General features: G+C 42.8%; 1 protein-coding gene across 1 annotated transcript in view; it reads right to left on the bottom strand.

Moving 5' to 3' along the window:
• grin2ba (glutamate receptor, ionotropic, N-methyl D-aspartate 2B, genome duplicate a) overlaps window positions 1-17,254 on the bottom strand; it is a 40,516-nt gene extending 23,262 nt beyond the window's left edge. The window contains exons 1-3 of the mRNA XM_061303570.1: window positions 17,060-17,254; window positions 2,262-2,405; window positions 1,500-1,770 (exon numbers count right to left, since the gene is read on the bottom strand). Of these exons, the coding sequence (XP_061159554.1) occupies window positions 1,500-1,770; window positions 2,262-2,405; window positions 17,060-17,254 (610 nt within the window). The remainder of the gene's footprint in view (window positions 1-1,499; window positions 1,771-2,261; window positions 2,406-17,059) is intronic.
• Between the last annotated feature and the right edge of the window lie 2,072 nt (window positions 17,255-19,326).

Here is a 19,326-nt window from a genome sequence, read left to right on the forward strand (position 1 = left end):
ACACTTTTTACGAGATGTAAAATAAATTGCTTTACGTGCAAGGACCCAGGAAATAAGCGCACATCTCTGAGGGTACGTTTAAAAATGTCACAACACAAATATGTCGCAGGCCAGTGTGAAAGGAGGGCAGCAAAAATTGGCAACATTGCTTTTTTTTTTTCATAGCTAATTTGCATTTGTCAAATATTGGTTGCTTATATGATCTGAATGGAAGCAAAAAAAGATTCTAGATAACACTTAGATTTTTATATTAAAGACTAAATTACAGGATGAATCAAAAATATCTTATTCCTTATCTCGGCCAGGCTGGTTTGGAATTGGAACATTCTGCCGCTGCTGCTCTATATTGCTATAAATTGTACCCCCCCTGAATTCTCACGAGGGTTGACGCGTCCCTCCGAAGCACCCGCCCCGTGGCTGTGGTGTCCTTGATCAAGACATCAAAACCCTAAACTGCTCCCTGGTGTTACATAAGTCACTCCTTTCCCCCCCATCATGTGAAATTCAAGTATTCATGACAGTGAAAAACAAAACGATAGAAGCTACGAATTTATTTTTTTTGGTCTCCCTCTCTGCGTGATAGATATACTTTTTGTCATGTATACTGGTGCAGTCTGCATTTGATTTTTCATGCATTAAATGAGTAGCTAACATTTAGTCTTCTATCTGTCATAACGTCCCTTATGATTCATCTGGCAATATCTCAGTGTTAACTGAAAAATCACCCAGGCACCAAGCACATGAGCGGCTCGTGATTTTCTCGGTGGCTTCATAAATCAAGAGGGAACTTGTGGCATTTGCATAACTGATACGGTCATATATCCAATTTGATGAAGTGGAGGGAAGGGAGACAAACTCACTGATAGACATTTTTTAAGTTGCCTTTGGAGAGTTGAATGGAGGACGTGCTGCTAGCAAACAAAACACACAAATCAAGCTCGTCCAAAACATTTACAGTAAATCATGTGCAGAGGTACAAAGTTTGATTTTTTTTTTTTTAGTGTTCCAGAAACTGCAAGTGTGAAAAACATGACGCCGCCTCCTTGACTAAAGTCAGGCAACGTGTTTTAACACAGGAAAGACAAAGAATCCAACCTGTGAATCCCACTTGGTGCCAAACGAACTGAATGCTGGGAAATATTTGGTTGGGAAATAATAAAGTGTCTGATTGGCTAAATGAAGCAATTCAGTTTCATCTTATTCTAATAATATGCATAAGCTAAAGCAAAGACGCTCAGTGAGACAGGCAAAAAATAAAAAAAGTTCCATTCCGCATTCCGAAGGTCTGCACTAAATCAAATCCATTGGCGCTATTTTGTTTTTGAATTACGGAGGCGCTAAGGCACGACCAAGGTCGCCTGCTTCAATTCAAAATGTCTCCCCATGAAGGTTAACATCCCTTTCCAAAATGATGCTCTTCAAAATCTGGCATCTAATCATTATTGGGCTTAGAAGATCCAAAAAAAAATTCCCCGAAAGACTGCATTAAAATTTCCTACCTGTCGGGAACTCGGCAGGAACCACGTCAGTGTCTCCAGCGATGAGCGAGGGCACAATCCACGTGTAGCCATAACCGGTAATCCCGACCGAATGGCCCACCTCAAAAATAGTGTTGGCTTCTTCTTTTGTGCAGTACAAAAGAATAACGGGACTCTGGAGTTTCTTTAGCTGGTTCTGAATCTTGGAATCGCCGTCATCTACAGACATGTCAAGGAGTAAAACTTCTTCCAGTTCCCAGCCTACAAAACTGTTCTCGATGGTGCTTCGGATCTGGAGGGCGGGGAGCACAAAAATAATTGTTCAGATTGACCAAGCGGACCTGAATTACTGTTTTAACTACTGAATTTTTTTTCTGCCTCATTAGAGAGCAATGAAACATATTAAAAAAAAAAAAAAAAATCAGCAATGGACAATTAATTAGCATTTGTAATGATTTTACTAAAAGAGTGCTCATGGTTTATCCCGATTTTTATTTGTTATTATGGCTTGAAGACGGCGAGTGATAGAGAGACGGAGCTCATTCCACCGTTGAGGTAGCTGGAATAAATTCTTATCGACCCGGACAATCAATTTTGGAGCACTCCAGTGTGCCGTGATTTGGAGCCAATCCATGGAAGGGTGAGGATTTCAATTTCGGAATGCCGACTTAATTAACCGACTGGGAACTGTGAATGAATTGACTGGGTTCATTTTTATCTCCAGCGAGGCTAATATTTAACATTTCAGTGATGCTCCTAATGTCTTGTTCTGAGCCGCGTTACCTTGGTGACAAAGTCTTGGTAGCCCGGGTAATATGTGGTAACGATGGAGAAGATGTACCAGTCATACTCCTCCATGATGTTGAGCATGACTGACGCTTGCTGCTCGATGGAGGGGCCAAATTGAAAGAACATGGAGTCGTCATCCTGTAAATGAGAGCGGGACAAGGTTAGGGAGCAATATTTGGCCCCAAGCTTTGATTTACCGTCGTTGGCTTGACACAATGTATCCCGGTCAACATGTTTTAAATTAGTTGCCTTTTTTTTTCTGTTCACAGAGGACACCGGTGGCGGGAAACGATAGCGCTCACGATTTTTATTAGTTGCCTTTATGACTCCTTTAATTGGTTTGTACACGGGGTTGGCAAAGTTTTTTTTTTTTTTTTTTCCCCAGGGGACTTCAAAGTGCTGTTGCTGATCCCATCCATCATTTTCATCATTTAACGCCAGCACACGCCTGGAGAAAAAAAAAAAAATTTGAATATAGGTGTTAAATATGGAAGACCATGATCTTGATCTGCAAGGACACCTCATTTAAGAGAAGCTAAATAAAGACAAACGGGTTGAGAATCTTAAACGGTGAGATAATCACAGCCTTGTTGAAAGGAGATATTGATCAGCAGAAGTGGGGGGGGGGGGGAGGTCAAAGTCTCGACAAGACTGAGATGAGCTTGACCCTCAGATGTGAGCAAGGTCTAAATTTTCAGGAGACAGGAGCAGGCAAGTAGTGCAGATAATAACCAATTGCATGAACTGAAAAGATGCTGACACAGACAAAAAAACGATGCTTTTAAAATCTTGGCCGCCTGCTTTTTTTTTTTTAGTAGGACTTTAAAAAGTGGACATGTCCAAGAAACAGTATCTGTATGCTGACTCGATTCAACCGCTGAGATTTCCATGTGAGCAACTACTGAAGGGCTCTTTGTCTTTTTTAGGACCATCTTTGAGCTTCTCTTCACATCAAACGGGAATGTCCCCCTCCCTCTCGCACATAGCTTGATCCGCTACCTTGTTTCTGCATTAATGAGATCAGGGCGATGGCGTTGAGGTGGGAGCGTTGGATTTGAAGTGCATCTGGCAAACAATGCTGCTGATACACGTGATGGTGGAAACGTGTCGTTCTCGTGTGCCGTGCAAAACAAAGCGCCAAATGAGTCCGTGTTAGGAAAAAGCATGAAATAATGATGCTGATGTTAGAGTCGTGTCTCTTTGCTGACTACAATCCATTTACTCCTCAATTATTCTTTTTTTTTATCTTGCTCTGTCTTAATTATCCATCCAGAACCATACATAGCTTCTTTTTTTTTTGCTGCTGCTTTTCCATTTACACCAGTAGAAAGTTATGCCAGGGCAGAGTTATAATTGAATTTCCAGATCCAAATTGTTTCCTCTGGCTTGATTCATCTCTCTGTTTTACTATTCTTAAGAGCAGGATTAATCTACTGTCCAACATTTAGAGAGCCAAATTCCCATCAGCTTTTAAGAAAGACTATATCTAAGACCGATATTGGTGGGGCAAACAAGAAAATTGCTGACGTAAGCCGATTTGAGCGTAAGGAACCTTGAGGAAAATGAAGTGGTGCAAAACACCTCTTTGCTCATTTACAGCAACAATAATTAGGCTCTGGCCACATTAGCACCTCTTGTTGGCACAATGTGATCGATTAGCGAGTATTAAAATTCCCACAGGGGGTGAAGCGGGGCCAGCGAGTCACTCATCCGGATTCGGGAAAGGGGCCAGCGAGGCCTTGGATTCGCTTCCGAGTCGTCTCTTACGTCAGCACTGGCTTCAATGCGTGCAAAAAAAAACACTTCAGCCCACAAGTGGGATAAATGGCCAGTGGAGATATGAGTATATGAAAAGAGTGAACAGAAGAGAGTGAAGATAAAAGAGGGATCAAATTGTGAGAGGGAGGAATTAAATGAGAGAGAGACAGAGGATGGGAAATTGAGTTGTAGCAGGAGAAGGGAGGGCGGAGGTAGACGAGGTGTGATGCCTCCTGAGGGACGGACGGCGGCAGAGGACAATGTGACAATGGAATAAATAGACAGGAGGAGGCCAAGCTGGCACTCGGCTCTGATCCTGTGTGGCGCGACAGAGCAAGCCAGAAGTCAGGAGCGGCATGTGTGTGTGTGTGTGGGGGGGGGGGCTGGACAGGTAGGCTGAGAGAACAAAACGGAAGTAGAAATGCCGGTTGAAATGTGTGCAGGCTGCATTTCCTGACCACTGTTTGGCGGAGGTAATAAAGTTAATCCAACAAAATACTGTAATTTGAGTTTTTTTTCTGCATTGTGTCATACTGGGACGTCCATGATTTAAAAAAAAAAAAAAAAATTGGCTGCTGTGCCGTAATCTCTGGCCTGGAGCCTCCAAATGAGTGCACTCATATACTCCTTCTTTGGCTTGGAGGCGAGACAGTCAATAAGTTAGGTAATATTTCAATTACACACACACACACGAGAACATCACCGAGTGCTAAAAAAATAATCCTGCATCCAATTTGCTATGGATGCATGCACACACACACACACACACACAAAAATGCACATTGTAAAAATCTCAAAATAGTGAGGCACATGGCCTAACAAACATTTTTGTAAATAGAAGCTTTCTGCACAATTGATTTTGACTCCCATTTCCGAAGTAGCCATGCACAAAAAAAAAAAAACTTGCGATGACGCTGTGGGCTGCTGGGATTTTTATTTTTTTTTTTGGGGGGGCAACGCATATTTCTACCCTGTCTATAAAGGCGCTTTTGAACTTGAGAGAGGGGTGGGGGGGGGGCTGCTGGGTTACTGGCGCTGGTATTGACACTGCCTGATGGAGGAAGAGAGAGAGAGTGGGAGCGAAGTGAGACGGAGGCAGGGCGAGAGGTTGGACGGCTGGAAAAAGAGAGCTGAGTGGGAGGCGAGGTGGGAGAAAAGGGAGTGTGGGGGGGGGGGGGACAGCTGGCCTTCACTTGAATATAGTCAATTGAAAAGACAGCAAGCAGGAGAAACTTGCCACGGGCTCTTTCGCTCGCACACACTCATGGACGGAGTGGAGCTACACACACACGCGGTGCTAAAATGACGTATTGATGACGAGACCTTCCCATCCTTTCTGCCGCTCTTCTATCTCTACCTCAATTAAAAGCCGCTGCTCGTACCTTATCGTCCCTTTCCTTATCACCTTCTCCTCCTCATCCTCAGTCAAACATATACGCGCTTAATTAGCTCAGGCATTTATCACAGCATCGCCTAATTAACACTGACCCTATTCTAGGCCCTATTTTGAACCTTAATTTAAAGCTCAGAGACGGTCGTTGAATTTATTTGCCTCGCTCTAAAAGGAATGAGAAGGTGTCATGAAGAAGACAACAAGAAGAGGACGGTTTTGGTCCATGTCTTGACACGGTGGTCTAAATGTAACACGCAGATTATTTCTCAGTGGCCCATTTCGGCTCTAAGTTTAGCAGATGAGCCACTGAGGAGCATCTGCAGTCTTCTGCTCCTCCTGTTTGTGTCCCGGCTTTTTATTGAACCGTAATGGTGCGTGCTTTTTCAGGAAATGCATTGCTCGGTGAAGTGGCGGGCCGAGATGAGTCTTTGACATCCCGGGAGAAAACTCCATGCTCGCCTAGTTTTCCGTATCTCATTTTTAAAGTCGGGCCATGTTCCAGAAGCATTTTAAGGGAATCCGGATTACACAGGAGGTGCAGCCCACATTTGCTGGTATGGGATTTAATTTAATAAAGGAAACTGGATTCTTGAATAAGAGGCTGATACAAAAAAAAAAAAAAGATATGGTATTGGTTACTGGGACTCCATCTGTTATGTGTGATATTGGCTTGTGTCAAAATGATATCAGAGGTTTTGACTTTGATCAGATAAGGCTTCTCAGGCTAGCGCCGCGGTGTGTCGTTTCGTTCAGTGTCAAGTCGGTATGTCGAGTTTGAACACATTTCCCATGTTGTCACAATGCATTTACAACCCCCTGGCAAAAAAAAAAAAAAAAAAAAAAAAAAATGGAATCGCCAGTGGCAGATGAAGTTCATTCAGTTGTTGACATGACAACAAATTGAAGTCATTTCAAAAGGCAACTTTCTGGCTTTGAGGGGAAAAAAAATGGTGGAATCGATCATATCAGAGGAAACAATCACCTCACATATTTCCAAAATAAAAAATACCTGTGTATATTTGGAATCAAATCTGAGAAAGTCCTGTCACGTGAACCGATCAATCACAGCTTGTTCTCCTCTCCTCACCCACCATCTGAGCTCCATGAGGATACGCCACATCCACAAAGCAAGGGCCAAGCACGCATTTAACCTTACAAGCTCTTCCAGCCCCCTGGAAAGAAGCGAAGCATGGAAGCCAATGATCTCACGAGGGCAGGGAAAAGGAGCGAGAGAGTGAAAGGGAAATGGAGTGCGAGTGCTTTGTGTGTGCTTTTGCTCGCAACACGATAAAGGCTGGTTCTCAGTCACTGTCAGTGGAGAGACCACCCTAACCCTCCCTCCCCCGTCCCATCCCATCCCATCCAAAGCAAGGATGAGCTCCTCTATATCTTTGCGCTTCAGCCTCTGTGCAATTCTCCACATTTCGAATTACAGCCATTTCGCTGCCTCGGTGATATGTGGCTAAAAAAAAAAAAATGCTTCATATATTCCACAACGGCAGGTGTACAGAGGTAACGGCTCAGATAAAACAAACAGGAGGAGGAGGGGGGATTGTGTGTGGGGGGGGGGGGAAATAAATGAAGAGGGTAAAATTTAAGAGGGCTTAAGTGCTCCGCAGACCACCCCGCATTTACAATTCCCCCATCCAGCCGGATGAAAATTCAAATCTCTTTTATTGGCGTGACAGCGACAGGGCTGTCTGCGCCACGGCGCATGTCGGAAGACGCACAAAGACAATAAGACCGTGTGTATTCTCTCATCTTCTCCCACCTCGCTGCCTCGGCTTCATAAAAGCTGTACACGCACTCAAAGTCCATTACATGATCAACTGAGCTGGGGGAACATCCCAGGCCATTTTCGGACAAATGATCTACAGTCCGGAAAAGGCTAATATGTCAGCCAAAGGTAAGCAGAGCTGCATTGTGTTAGCTACAATGTCCATTTGATTTTAATGTACCCCTAAAGGTCGGGCCAATTATTGGAGAACATTTCCCAGAACCAAAACGGTCTAATGTCAAGGTTACCTTTGAGGATAACAACCCAAGTAACATGTATCATGTCACATCCAAAGGTTGAATCCATTCTCAAAAGGCTTTTGGGATCAGAAGAATCAAATTGCCAACATGTTACCACATATTGGTACTCAAAATTCAGAGCTGAGGATAATTAAGAGTCTTCAATTAGGCCCTGAGAGGGAAAACATGATCCACACCAAGATGAGATATTTTCAAACAAGCCATTCTTGGAAAAATGTGCTGATGGTTCCTCACCTTGCTGCCATTCTAAAAATCCTTGGGAATTTGTTAGATTTCTTGGGAGGACCACAAAAACAAAACTGGCATAATTAACACTGCATAAAATAATCTTTTGTGTATATTGTGACCAACATCCTTTTACGCCCGTTTGTAAAATCTTTCACCTCAGCAACCCTGAAAAAGATTTTTAATAGCTACTGGGCCAATCAGTGTAAATATTAAAATCTATATTAAATTAGAATATAATTAAATATATTAAAATATAATTAGGATAATTTTTTGTTATCCTAATTAATTCACACCTGACTTCATACACATGACAGCTGGTTTATTGACTGATTAACCCCATGGATGTAATTAATTTTGTATAAACAGAAGTGAGGCATTGTTTTCAACATTTGACAGCCTGCTCTGCTCCCCTTTATCTCCCCCACGTTGTGGCGGCACGTGCGTGCACACATTAATGAATGATTTACGACAGCAAAACACACACGCCGTTGCAGGTATGTATTCACACACACACACGCGTGTGCAAAACAACAGCTGCCACACTAATGCCAGTTTGGCATGAAAGCCTTTTAGATCTTCTCTGCTCTCTGTACAGTGTCAACCAACAGAAGCCCAACCCTGCACGCGCATAATATGCATGTTATTTACACCTGCTGTTTATCGAACATATTAGCGGCCATCTTTTGTGTTAAAAACGTCTCACGCATGCTTGCGCTTGAGCGTTGTCTTCCCTTTTAACTTGTCCTGATTGCTTTTCTTCTACTCCCACAAGATAAGATGATAGCTCCTATCCCTCACATCTCCAGTATTCCCGCATCCAAAGCTCTGAATTCTTGATTAAAACGTATTAATTTTGAAAAGGATGCTAAAAATAATTCCCAAAAAAAAGCTAATCAGCTTATCCAGGGGGGTCGGAGCTTTAAATCCGAAACGTAACAACAATAACATTATTTATAAGACGAAGGGGCGAAAAATGTTTTATAGTGATAAGTGGCACATTGTTTCTCAACTTGAGCGTAAAACGAGCGAGCACAGTTAAACTCGAGTCAGGACACATGTAAAGCCTTGCAGCGCTTCCAACGAGATGATTTAGATAAAGGCAGGCAGGCTAATGGAAGTACAGTCGCAGCATTGTGAGGCTTGTGCTTTGAATTATGGCAAGTTTGCGTGATGAGTTACTTGGCCTCAGAGAACGTTTTCAGGTTATGAGCGTTGGCAGCAGCCACAATCAATAGCTGAGGCTTGGGGAGCAGGACTATTTACTGAGAAGGTCGGTCGGCCTTCGCTTCACAAAATCAGGTCACACAAAAGGTAAGGCTGTTAACCCCAGTCATATGAAACGGAGAATAGCCTTGAGGGCGCGCAGAATTAAAAAAAAAACATGGATTGTAAATACAGAATGAATAAAGTGTTTTTTGGAGAGTGACCTATGTTTAGTTGAAATGAAGACGTTTGGTGACATCACAGCTGAGGTGAATGAGAATCATTTCAGTTAAAAAAAAAAGATAATTAAATAAATAATAAAAAATGAAAGATAAAATAATCCATTTTGATTTTTGGAATTTTCAAAGCAACACAAAAAACACACAACAAAGAGCGTGATCACATCAGTAACCAAACAGCAGGTGCAATGGTCCAAAAAACTACAACTGCTATTTACAGCTTTTGATGAATTGAAACAGATGAGACATGATGGATGCACACTAACGACATACTTTCTCACTGTAAATGGAAGCAACCTGATGGTTCTAAAAATTAACTACGTGTTAAAGACGAGCGTCTTGGTAATCAATGGGACTCCCGAGCATATATAATGTCACAAACAGCGTAAAAGTCACCTGATGTGAAACATCTCGACAAGCTCTTCTCAACCATAAATGATCACCTCCTCGGGATTCTCATTAGACTAAAGAGACGAGGTGCTCCATCACTGGCATTTCATTTCCAAGCCCGTCCTCTTCAGACTAATGTGCTCCACATGCATCATGAAGCATGACTTTGTGTTTGCTTTGTGTGACCCGTGCGGAGCAGGGGCCGCTCCTCCTCAATCAGGAGGAAGGTGGAAGGTAAACAGACGGCGGCGAGAAACGTGTCTGGCCAGGTGAAGAGGCCGTTTGACTTGTTGAATTGGTGCCACTTTTTGCCTCGCTTTACAATTTTCTTTTCAGGCTGTGTCGCTTCATGTGTGTTCTCTTTCAACCAATCTGCAGGGGCCGGCACATGTGTCACGACATTTTCTTGTCAGCTTGCACCTGCTTATTAAAAAAAAAAAAACTGCAGGATCACCAGCGGAGTTAAGGGGGGGTCTCTGGGGGCATTGGCTCCTTCCAGATGCCAGGCCAGATAGAGTTTGCAGAAGAATAAAAATTCTATTGGTGGATTCCCACCAAATAGCCTAACGCCGTGTGTCTACCTCCTTTTAGAAAACACAAAACGTCCCGTCTTGAATCCAAGTGTCATCCTTGCTAACCCCGTTTGACCAGAACCTTATCCAAAGCCATCTATCCGTTTTCTTTCAACTTAAAGCCGACCCTCTCGCTCCCGTAGCGTTCCTCATTGGATTAGCTCGATTCCTCAAATGGATTTGTCTCAGCATTTGGAATGAATATTTAAAGTGGAATTTCTAAACGTATTATGTTTCAAATGGATTATTAGACACAGTGCCCAGCTGGAATTCATGAAAGCGAGAGTTTAGCGTGTTGATCTTTTCATATTGCCGTGTCTCGTGCTTTAGCTTAAACACTGAATGCTTATTCTCTCGCTTTGTCTCTGGCCATTTGTCACTCTGTCCTACTTTTGAACCCAGTTATTCTATCTGTGTCCTCCCTCCAGACCCTCACTCTCCTTCTCTGTCTCGGAGCCAAGCCGCCCCCTTCGTAGCCCTTCTCGCAACCTCCTTCCCTTGTCCTGCTTCTCCATTTCCGCCCTCTCTCAATAAGTCTCTCTGCAATGTTAATTCAAATTGCCTGGTCGGGAGGACAGTACAGTTCCAATAAAGCCGGAAGCACTTAGAAGAACCTAATCAATCTCTCTTTTGCTTTCCCTTCCCGTTTTCTCATTCTCTGGCTTTTTTTCTCACCCTATTTGAAATTCCAGCGATACGAGGAGCAGGACTCTCTTGGCTTTTAATTTGCCATCTCGTCACTATGTTCTAATCAAGCCTTTCTCGGGCAAATATATCTTCCCCCGCTCTTCACTTAAATGCCTCGCCGCGGTTTCGAAGGCAGTTACGGGGCGGCGAGTCGGCCGTAATCGAGCACACCGTCGGCTTTGTCCAAAGTGAAAAGGTTTTTTTAAGCCCGAGACGTTTTGTGTTCTTTTCATTTAGCTGAAGAAGGAGAAGCTGTGAATTCCAATCTATGACTTCTATCAACCACACTGAAATCTTGTTGTTGCATTTACTCCGTTATATTTCATCAAGTGGCTGCAAATAAATAAAATTATCTGATATATTTGAAGTAGATAGTGGGAAAAAAATCCATCTGAATTTTGGTGGGACTACTTGAGGAAATAAAATTGAGTAAATTCCAGAAAAACTTTTTTCAGTGTAAACATCAACTTTTAGTGAACAAAACTCTAAATTATTTTTTTAGCTAATTAAGTGTTCGGACAAAAGTTTGTGCTCCATTAGTGGAAAGTCTTTCCTCCCTCACAGAATATTCGCCAGCCGCTGCCTTTTGGTCATGTACATGCGCAACTCTCCTTCGACATCAACTTCAGGCCAGTCATGTTTAACCGCGGACAGGTGGAGAGGACGAGACGAACGAGAGCGGAATGGCCAACGACTCCCGAGCTGCTTGAGAATACTTGGAGAGTGACAGGAAGCGAGAGTGAGGGTGAACATAGATAAGAGGCCGAGCGAAATACTTCTAATTCGCAGGGACAAGCTGTGTTTCCGTGGCAACGTGGTTTCAAGCGTAATAGCCCTGCTGAGGATGCCATTAGTGGAGAACAAAAAGAGAACGCTACTCGGCATTTATAGGAAGTGCGCACATAGATGGAAAAGTGGAAGGAAAAAAACAAAAGCAAAACATCCACCTGCATTTACATTTTGAAATTCACAATCCGGTACAATAATCAAAGCAGAACTTCAGTGTAGTTTTAAAATCCCGACAAATTCGACTTTAGAGGTTTTGTTTTCATTACTATGATGGCAGGATGTTTTAAACGACATGCTGTTCATGTCTGGAAAATGAAGCAGATAATATAAAGTGCACGCATGCTCTCCAAGGCGGGATATGAGACAGCATGTTGGTATTACTGTAGGCAGCAGGCATGTTGCTCGCGCTCTGTTTTGCTCCGGGCCATCGATGACAATAACCTACTTTCCACTGCAGGCCCCAAAAGTCAGACAGACTTAGTTTATAACAGTGAAACGTGTTTTTTATTCTTCTAAATCTACCGTATTTTCCGCACTATAAGGCACACCGGATTATAAGGCGCACCTTCAATAAATGGCCCATTTTAAAAATGTGTCCATATATAAGCTATATACATTTGGCCCGCGGGCCGGACCATGGACACACCTGCTGTAGTGGCTCAATATTGGTCCATATATAAGGCGCACCTGATTATAAGGCCCGCTGTCGGCTTTTGAGAAAATTGGAGGTTTTCGGGTGCGCCTTATAGTGCGGAAAATACGGTAGTCGAACATGTAATCACTAAAAGGTTTCACTAAAAAATTGTGACCTTTTCATCACTTCATAATGAACGACTAAAGTGACTTCTGTCTATTAGCATGTAGCATCAAATGCTAGGTCTCAAGCCTGTTAAACTTATCAGATTTTCCAGATGCAAATGAGTGTCGGTCCAGGACAATGAATGTCAGATAGCAAGGCTCTGCACAAACGTCGTTTGGGCTTCCGAAAAATCCCACAACGGCAAAGATTAGAATTCAGATGGAAAAGTCTGCCTGGGGGGGTTCAAAAGAGTTGAAGGTGAATCGCTTACAACCTCAACAAAGACTTGTAAGCTTGTGTCTAAATATTGCCCGGAACCAGACATGCATGTGTACTTTGTGGTCTAACAGTACTTCATGGTCTGAGTCACATGATGTGTGCGCCGTGTGGGTAGTATGGAAGCGAGCGAGAGAGAGACGGACGAACGGACGGAGGGATGTTTGTGGTAATTTAGGAGAACAAGTGAAAGGAGGGGCAACATTTAGATTCATCACAGGAGCTCACCTTGCCTCAACCCGCGTGATGTGAGAAAAAGGGGAGAGAAGCTGCAGCCAAGATTAAAAAAAAAAGAAAACAAGAGATGCAATGAGACAGAATGGGGTTGAGCCAAAAGATCTTTTCTGTGTTACAGTACTTTTTTTTTAAATACTTTTGTGGTTAAACACAATCTGAATGTATAAAGGGGGGGGTTAAATATCCTAAGTAAATATAACTGCAATTTGAGATATAAGTGATGAAAAAGGTACATGAAATAAATGGGACAGCAAAACATTGCGATATAGTGTCAGAAATCTGACATCAAACCAGCATCACGAGACCAAAGCACATCTCGCAAGCGCTCCGTTCAGTTAACATCTACTAATTAATTACATCATTTCATTGCTTTGCTTTTTATCTGCGTTGTTTTGACTCAGAGAGTCTGCTCACGGGGAGCGATTCGGTTAATGAAGGTCTTGGCAAATGCTGGCGTTGGGTCTTTGAGGGGAAAAGTTCAGCTATTCTGCTTGCAAGACGTGCAGATAGCGGCTGGCAAAAAAAAAAAGAAGGAAGCAACTGATATTTTCGGCGTGCTGTGGGACGAGAGGTGAAGGAGACCTTTTCGTGTGGTGAAAAAGGGGGAGAGTGGAAGTGCATGTCCACTGGGAGCCCAGAGACACAAGTGGCGGGGCTGGGATGAGAAAGATTGATGGAAAAGAAGCCAGGCAAGATTTAGACAGCACATCTTTGTGTGAAGAATAAACTCCTGCAAAATGTATTCCACTCTATTGTCTTCTAGTGGCACGTGAACGTGGCGGAGCAAGACGGAGAGCGAGCGAGTGTGTGGGTAGCGTGGGTGGGTAGGTGCTTGGCCAAGAGGGAATTAACACTTGCGCATCTGCTGCAAATCGCTCCGTCTGCTTCATGTACGCTGCCCCAACGTGAACCAGACCTTACCGGGAAGCCGGAGGAGATGGGAAAATGGCTTTGCTGTGGAAATGGCCAAGGAAAGACAATGCAGAAAAACAAGCCAAAGTGGGGAATTGAGGAAAAAAATAAATAGTGGACTAGACGGAAGAATTCAGATTTATACAGTATATACAGTGATTTTTTGTTATAATAATAATGATATTAATAATTTTCCTTTATACTGTACACACAAGTGCCTAAAAAAATAAGTGTAGGAAATTGTTTTGGTGTGTGATCAAATTTATTTCAGTCTAATTTTGTTATCTTGTATTTTCTATTTAGTCAATTTAGTTTTTTTCTCATCTCCAAAATAGCCACCGTCAATCAAGTGCAGGGGCGAACTCTCCTTCCGATATAAAGCAACGAGAGAAACAAAAGATTCGCTCCGAGTGCAAGTGATGGAATGGAGTGAAGAGGCGCTGTAAAAAAAGTTATGGGACGAGTTTCAAAGTGGCCACGTTCTAAATGACCAGAGTAAATTGAGACCAACGGGGTTAGAAAATAGGCCATATATATTAAGGACTCAAACTCCATTTTGCAAACTCTTTTTCCAGGAAAGGGGAAAACAGAGTGGGCTGTCACATTTTCGAAACCAGGACAGCACGAGCCTTGCAGCCAGCGAATAAAAAAGAATAATAATTCTTCAAAAATATGATAAATATATGATAAACAATACCTGCCTTACTTCCAAGTACTCAGTACTCGCGAAAGCAGCCGATACCAATGGCGGCTGATACCAATGATTGCAAAGAGAGATTATTTCATGTACTACGACACGAAAGAAAATCCAGAAATAACTTTTCTGAGCGTAAGGCGAAAGCACACAAAATGGACCGAACAAGCGGGTAATGGAGATAGGAAGCCGAAAGAATCGAGAGAGGGACATGAAACAAAAAGAAAGCGCCAAAGGAACGCTTATCACATACAGATGCGGTTAATTGTGTCTGTTGAAGCAAGTATGAGGCGGTGCCGAGCAGGAGACACATTATATTAAATGAGTTCAGTACCTCAGTGATTACCACAACAATCACTCCTATTATTGTAGGACATTAATTGGGGGAAAATAAGCATGTACACACCCGAGAGGAGGGGGGGGGGGGATTTTTGAAAATGAAATATTTACATTTGATTCTGCTTTTGATTCCTTTCCATCTATTCAATGTATACGTGTGTGTGGATGCATGCCAGCACATATTTGCACGCATGCATTTGTTATCCGTGTTACATTACATTTTCCTCCGGGTCATGGCGGTTGGCTGCGTTATCGTTTTTCTTAATTGCTGACGATCTTGCATTCAAAGCATATGAAGGAATGGATGCTATCTGTTTGCTCCAGCGGCAAGCTCTCCAGATGAGCCGGCTGTTGATACAAACGGGGTGGCCCTGGGGGTGATCAGCGACAACTACGGCTATTTGTACCGTTACAAAGCCATCCGTACCTTCTAGACAAGAAAATGGCTAAGCATGTTTTGCTAATATGAGTATTAGCCATAAGCTTTAGATGTGTTGATTGTTGACGCTGGTGCACACGGGCAATTAGCAAGACAAAATGCACAACGGTGCCGGAAACCACTACGGAGTTCCCAAGCATGCACCTCATCATTATTTTAGCCTATGAATGGATGAATAAATAAATAAATACATTTCAAAATATAAAATTTCAAAGTAAATTATGATATGGAACATTTGAATAGGCTGTTGATTTTTTTTTTTTATTCCAGCATGAAGCCTATTCAGCTTCATTAGACATGTAGTTACTCATATTTCGAATGTTCATTTTTCTCCTTGGAGATGGATGAGTCAAAACTATTAGACTAACTCACTTTGACTCTTCATCCCATGTTAAATATATATTTGATGGAAAGGTCTTGTACCATTCTCCATTTTTTTTTATTCTGCCCATCATAAAAATTTAAGTATTTTATTATCGTCTTTCCGTGTCGTGCCATGTCATTTCTCTTTTTGCATGTGGGATAAAATACAGTTTTGTCTTTTGCCAATTCCAATACGTGTTGGTATTCTTAGGATCAATAAGGCGGGAGCTGCGTCCTCAGTTTAAAAAATGTGCGCGTCCGAGTGGTTTTTAATTTAACCTCCCCTCTCAAAAATACTAATTTAGTTTCTTTTTGTGGTATCACAAAAACTTGGCATTTCAACAGGGGTGTGTAGACTTTTTATATCCACTGTATAGTTTTATTACTTACACCTGCATGACCACATTTTAAATTGTTCCTGTTCCATTTCATCCTCACTAGCAGCATTTCCCCCTTTTCTTTCTCTCTTCCTTCTGCCAATCCTCCTCTATCTTATTTACGCCAGCGCACCGTCTCAGCCCATTAGTCGGACACAAATCCGCTTGGAGACAAAGCCTTAATGCGGCCCTGTCTTAGTTTTCTCAAGTCCTGGTAATGCCAGGAGAAAGCTCTCATGAGAGGTGGACTCTGCTGGTGGCTGGGGATTTTCTTCTTTTTTTTTTTTTTTCCAACCTTTTCAACCAATCTTTTCCTACTGTCTGGTCAACTCAGACTGTATGGACTTAAAAAAGTTTCTATGATTGCAAATGCTAGTGTCGATTTGCCATGCGGTAGTTCAGTTTGTCTCTTTCAATAAATGACATTTTTCGCAGTGGAAGGTGACAAAAATGCAAGACTGTGTGTGCGTGAACAATAAAACGGCTGCAAATAGAAGAGGACTGTTCCATTTCATTTCTCTCCATAATTGTCTAATCAAACGGGGCAGAAGCACAAGCTTCGGTGGCACTCGATGACCTCGACTTGTCACTAAAGCTCGTGTGTGCTGGTACAACTGATGACCTGGACTTGATGGCACCAAAACGACAGGGAAGTGGCACGGTAGGTGGAAATGCAAAAAAAAAAAAAATATTTAAAATCACAGACCGACCAGCAGACTGCCGGCAGAAGGAGCAACACGACTCAGCATATTCCACTTAATATCTCAAGCAGATGGATTTGCGCAAGTATGAAAGGGATGAATATTTTGAGGAACGGGTTTAAAGTCACAATCCGGGCAGATTCAGATAAAGCATTCCCTTTTTTTTCTTTTTTTTTTATCCCCTTAGGCGAAGCCTAATAACTTGGCAAAGCTTTCTTCTCTGTTCTGGCGCAAGCTCCAGCTGATCGCATTATTAGCATCTTTGCTAGCAGTTGTTTGACTTAACCCGGACCTCATCCAGGCCTACTAAGAACAAAAGTCTGATCATTATTTTCTTCAAACAACAAATTGCGTCCTACCTTAGCAGCCATGATCATGGACGAACCCCCGCGAACGCCGAGGATGGGAATATGAGTCTGGGCCGAGATGAAGTCCAGGATCTGGGCGATGGCCTCCTGGTCCGTGTCATCTCCAAACACCACGCCTTGCAGCCAGTGCTCCGTCATTAAGTCACAGATGCTTTTAATGATGCTTTTAGGGTCCGTCTCATTCATGGTCAGGATCTCCACATTGGGCGCCATGTGGAGGAAGTCTTCTTTCTCCCGAGCTCCTGCCAGCGCCATCTCACTGGAGTTGCCCACCAGGACGACAGCGATGCTGAGGCCACGCATTCTGTTGGGAAGGGCCATATGGTGCGGAGGCGGAGGAGGGATGGGGATGTAGTGGCCGCCGCCGCCTCCTCCGCCTCCCTTCTCTCTCCGGGAGTGACAGGCAGGAGGCAGGTGAAGAAGGCAGAGCAGTAGGAGAAGGACACCAAGTGTGCGGCAGTGCGGCGATGAAGGCGGGGATGGACGGAGGTGGAGGACTCGCCTCCCTTGCTGCTGGACAACAGAGGTGCAGATCCCAGCGTGGATGCAAAGGGGCGAGGGGCAGCCGCTGATAGGCATGGTGGAGAAGAAGCGGGGGAGAAATACCTGGAGACACAAGAGAGGGACAAGGCATTGAGAAGAGAAAAAAAAATTCAAAATGGAAGAAAAAAAGTGAACCCATAAGGCATGCAACATTGATCGAGTAAAGTGGATTGCCGAGAGGCAACATGGCTTATGTGAATTAGTGCATGTCAACGGCTCTCCGCAGACCCGATGGGGAAGAGTGAAAGAAAAGAAAACCCTGTGAGGGGAGGGAAAAAAAACAGACAAAAAAAGAGGGATAGGAGAAACTGTCACACTTGGCGAACATGAATAGTTGATGAAACATGATACGATGATGCCATATAGTTTACATAGAAGCAGCTCAAGAATCAATATTTCATGTGGGAAATCTCTGAAGTGAAATTATGTTATGTATTTTGAAGTCATGAATTCTTCCAGTGAATAAAATACTATTATGTCATGGAATATGACAATTTAAAAAAACTACTCCAGATCCCCAAACAAATGAAAACTATGAACAGCGATGAACTGAAAAACTGATTATTAAAATTATGGAATTTTCCATAAGTGCTGGAATGTGGTCCCCATTAGCCGTCAAGCGCCGTAAAAATAGATGAAATAATATAAGTAATTAAAACGTGAGCCTGCTTACTTTTTTATTCTTAAACTTTATGCATCCTACCAGCATATTTATCACATGAGTAGGTGGGAAGATGTTTGCTGCAGCTATGTGGGCCGAGATACCCAGGACAGTAGTGGTGTAACTGTTTAGAAATGTGCATTTAAGAGGCAGATGGTTGGAACAAAGCACCCCCCAAAAAACAAACAAAACAAAAAAAACAATCAGGAAAAAATAAAAGCTGACAGCTAATGACACATAAATTGATAGACAGGATAAAGATAAAAAAAAAGGACAGAGAATGAGAGGAAGATAAAGGGACTTATATGCGGGGATGACAGAACAACTCCTTTAGGGAAAACTAATTGCCGGGGGTTCGTCAGCTCTAATTACAGGTCCCTGTGTTCATAGTCAACTGCACACGCCTCCCCAGGAAGGACGGAGAGGTGGGAGGGAAGGAATTATGGAGGAAAGTGACAGAAAGGGAGGAAGGCGCAGTGGGAGGAAAAACAGGGAGCGTAAAGCAACGAGGACCTTGGTGAGACACAAGGAAGATCAAAGTAAAGAGAAGAACACGCCGGGAAGAGGAGAGAGAGGAGAAAAAGAAGGAATTCAAGACAGATACGGAGGAGCGAGAGCGGAGAGAGAATCACACAGTGCAGGCGCTAGAGCTGGTGATGTCTTCTTTGAATCTGGACTTCTCTGGCAGCACTCTGTTTCCATGGCAACAATTAATAGAGAACTACATGTACTCGCATACAGGCACATTTGATGGACACGGAGATACATAACATATATTTTTCATGGAATTAATTTTCCGCAGGCCTCTAGATGAATTTTCACAGGACCCACTGATTTGTAACTATTTTTAATATGCACTAATATAGTCATTCATTTGAAATCAAGTTTCAGAGTTTTTTTAAATCTTTTTTTATTTTTTTTAAGTATAATCTGCGCGAGAACAATCAGTTGACACGACTTTCAGCGGGCATAGAGGGTACAAAATGCAATGACATGACAACAAAGTTGGCCTCAGCGCCAATGTGTGTACACAGATTAGCAAACAATCCTGTGA

The sequence above is a fragment of the Syngnathus typhle genome, linkage group LG17 (genome assembly GCF_033458585.1).
Source record: "Syngnathus typhle isolate RoL2023-S1 ecotype Sweden linkage group LG17, RoL_Styp_1.0, whole genome shotgun sequence".
NCBI lineage: Eukaryota > Metazoa > Chordata > Actinopteri > Syngnathiformes > Syngnathidae > Syngnathus > Syngnathus typhle.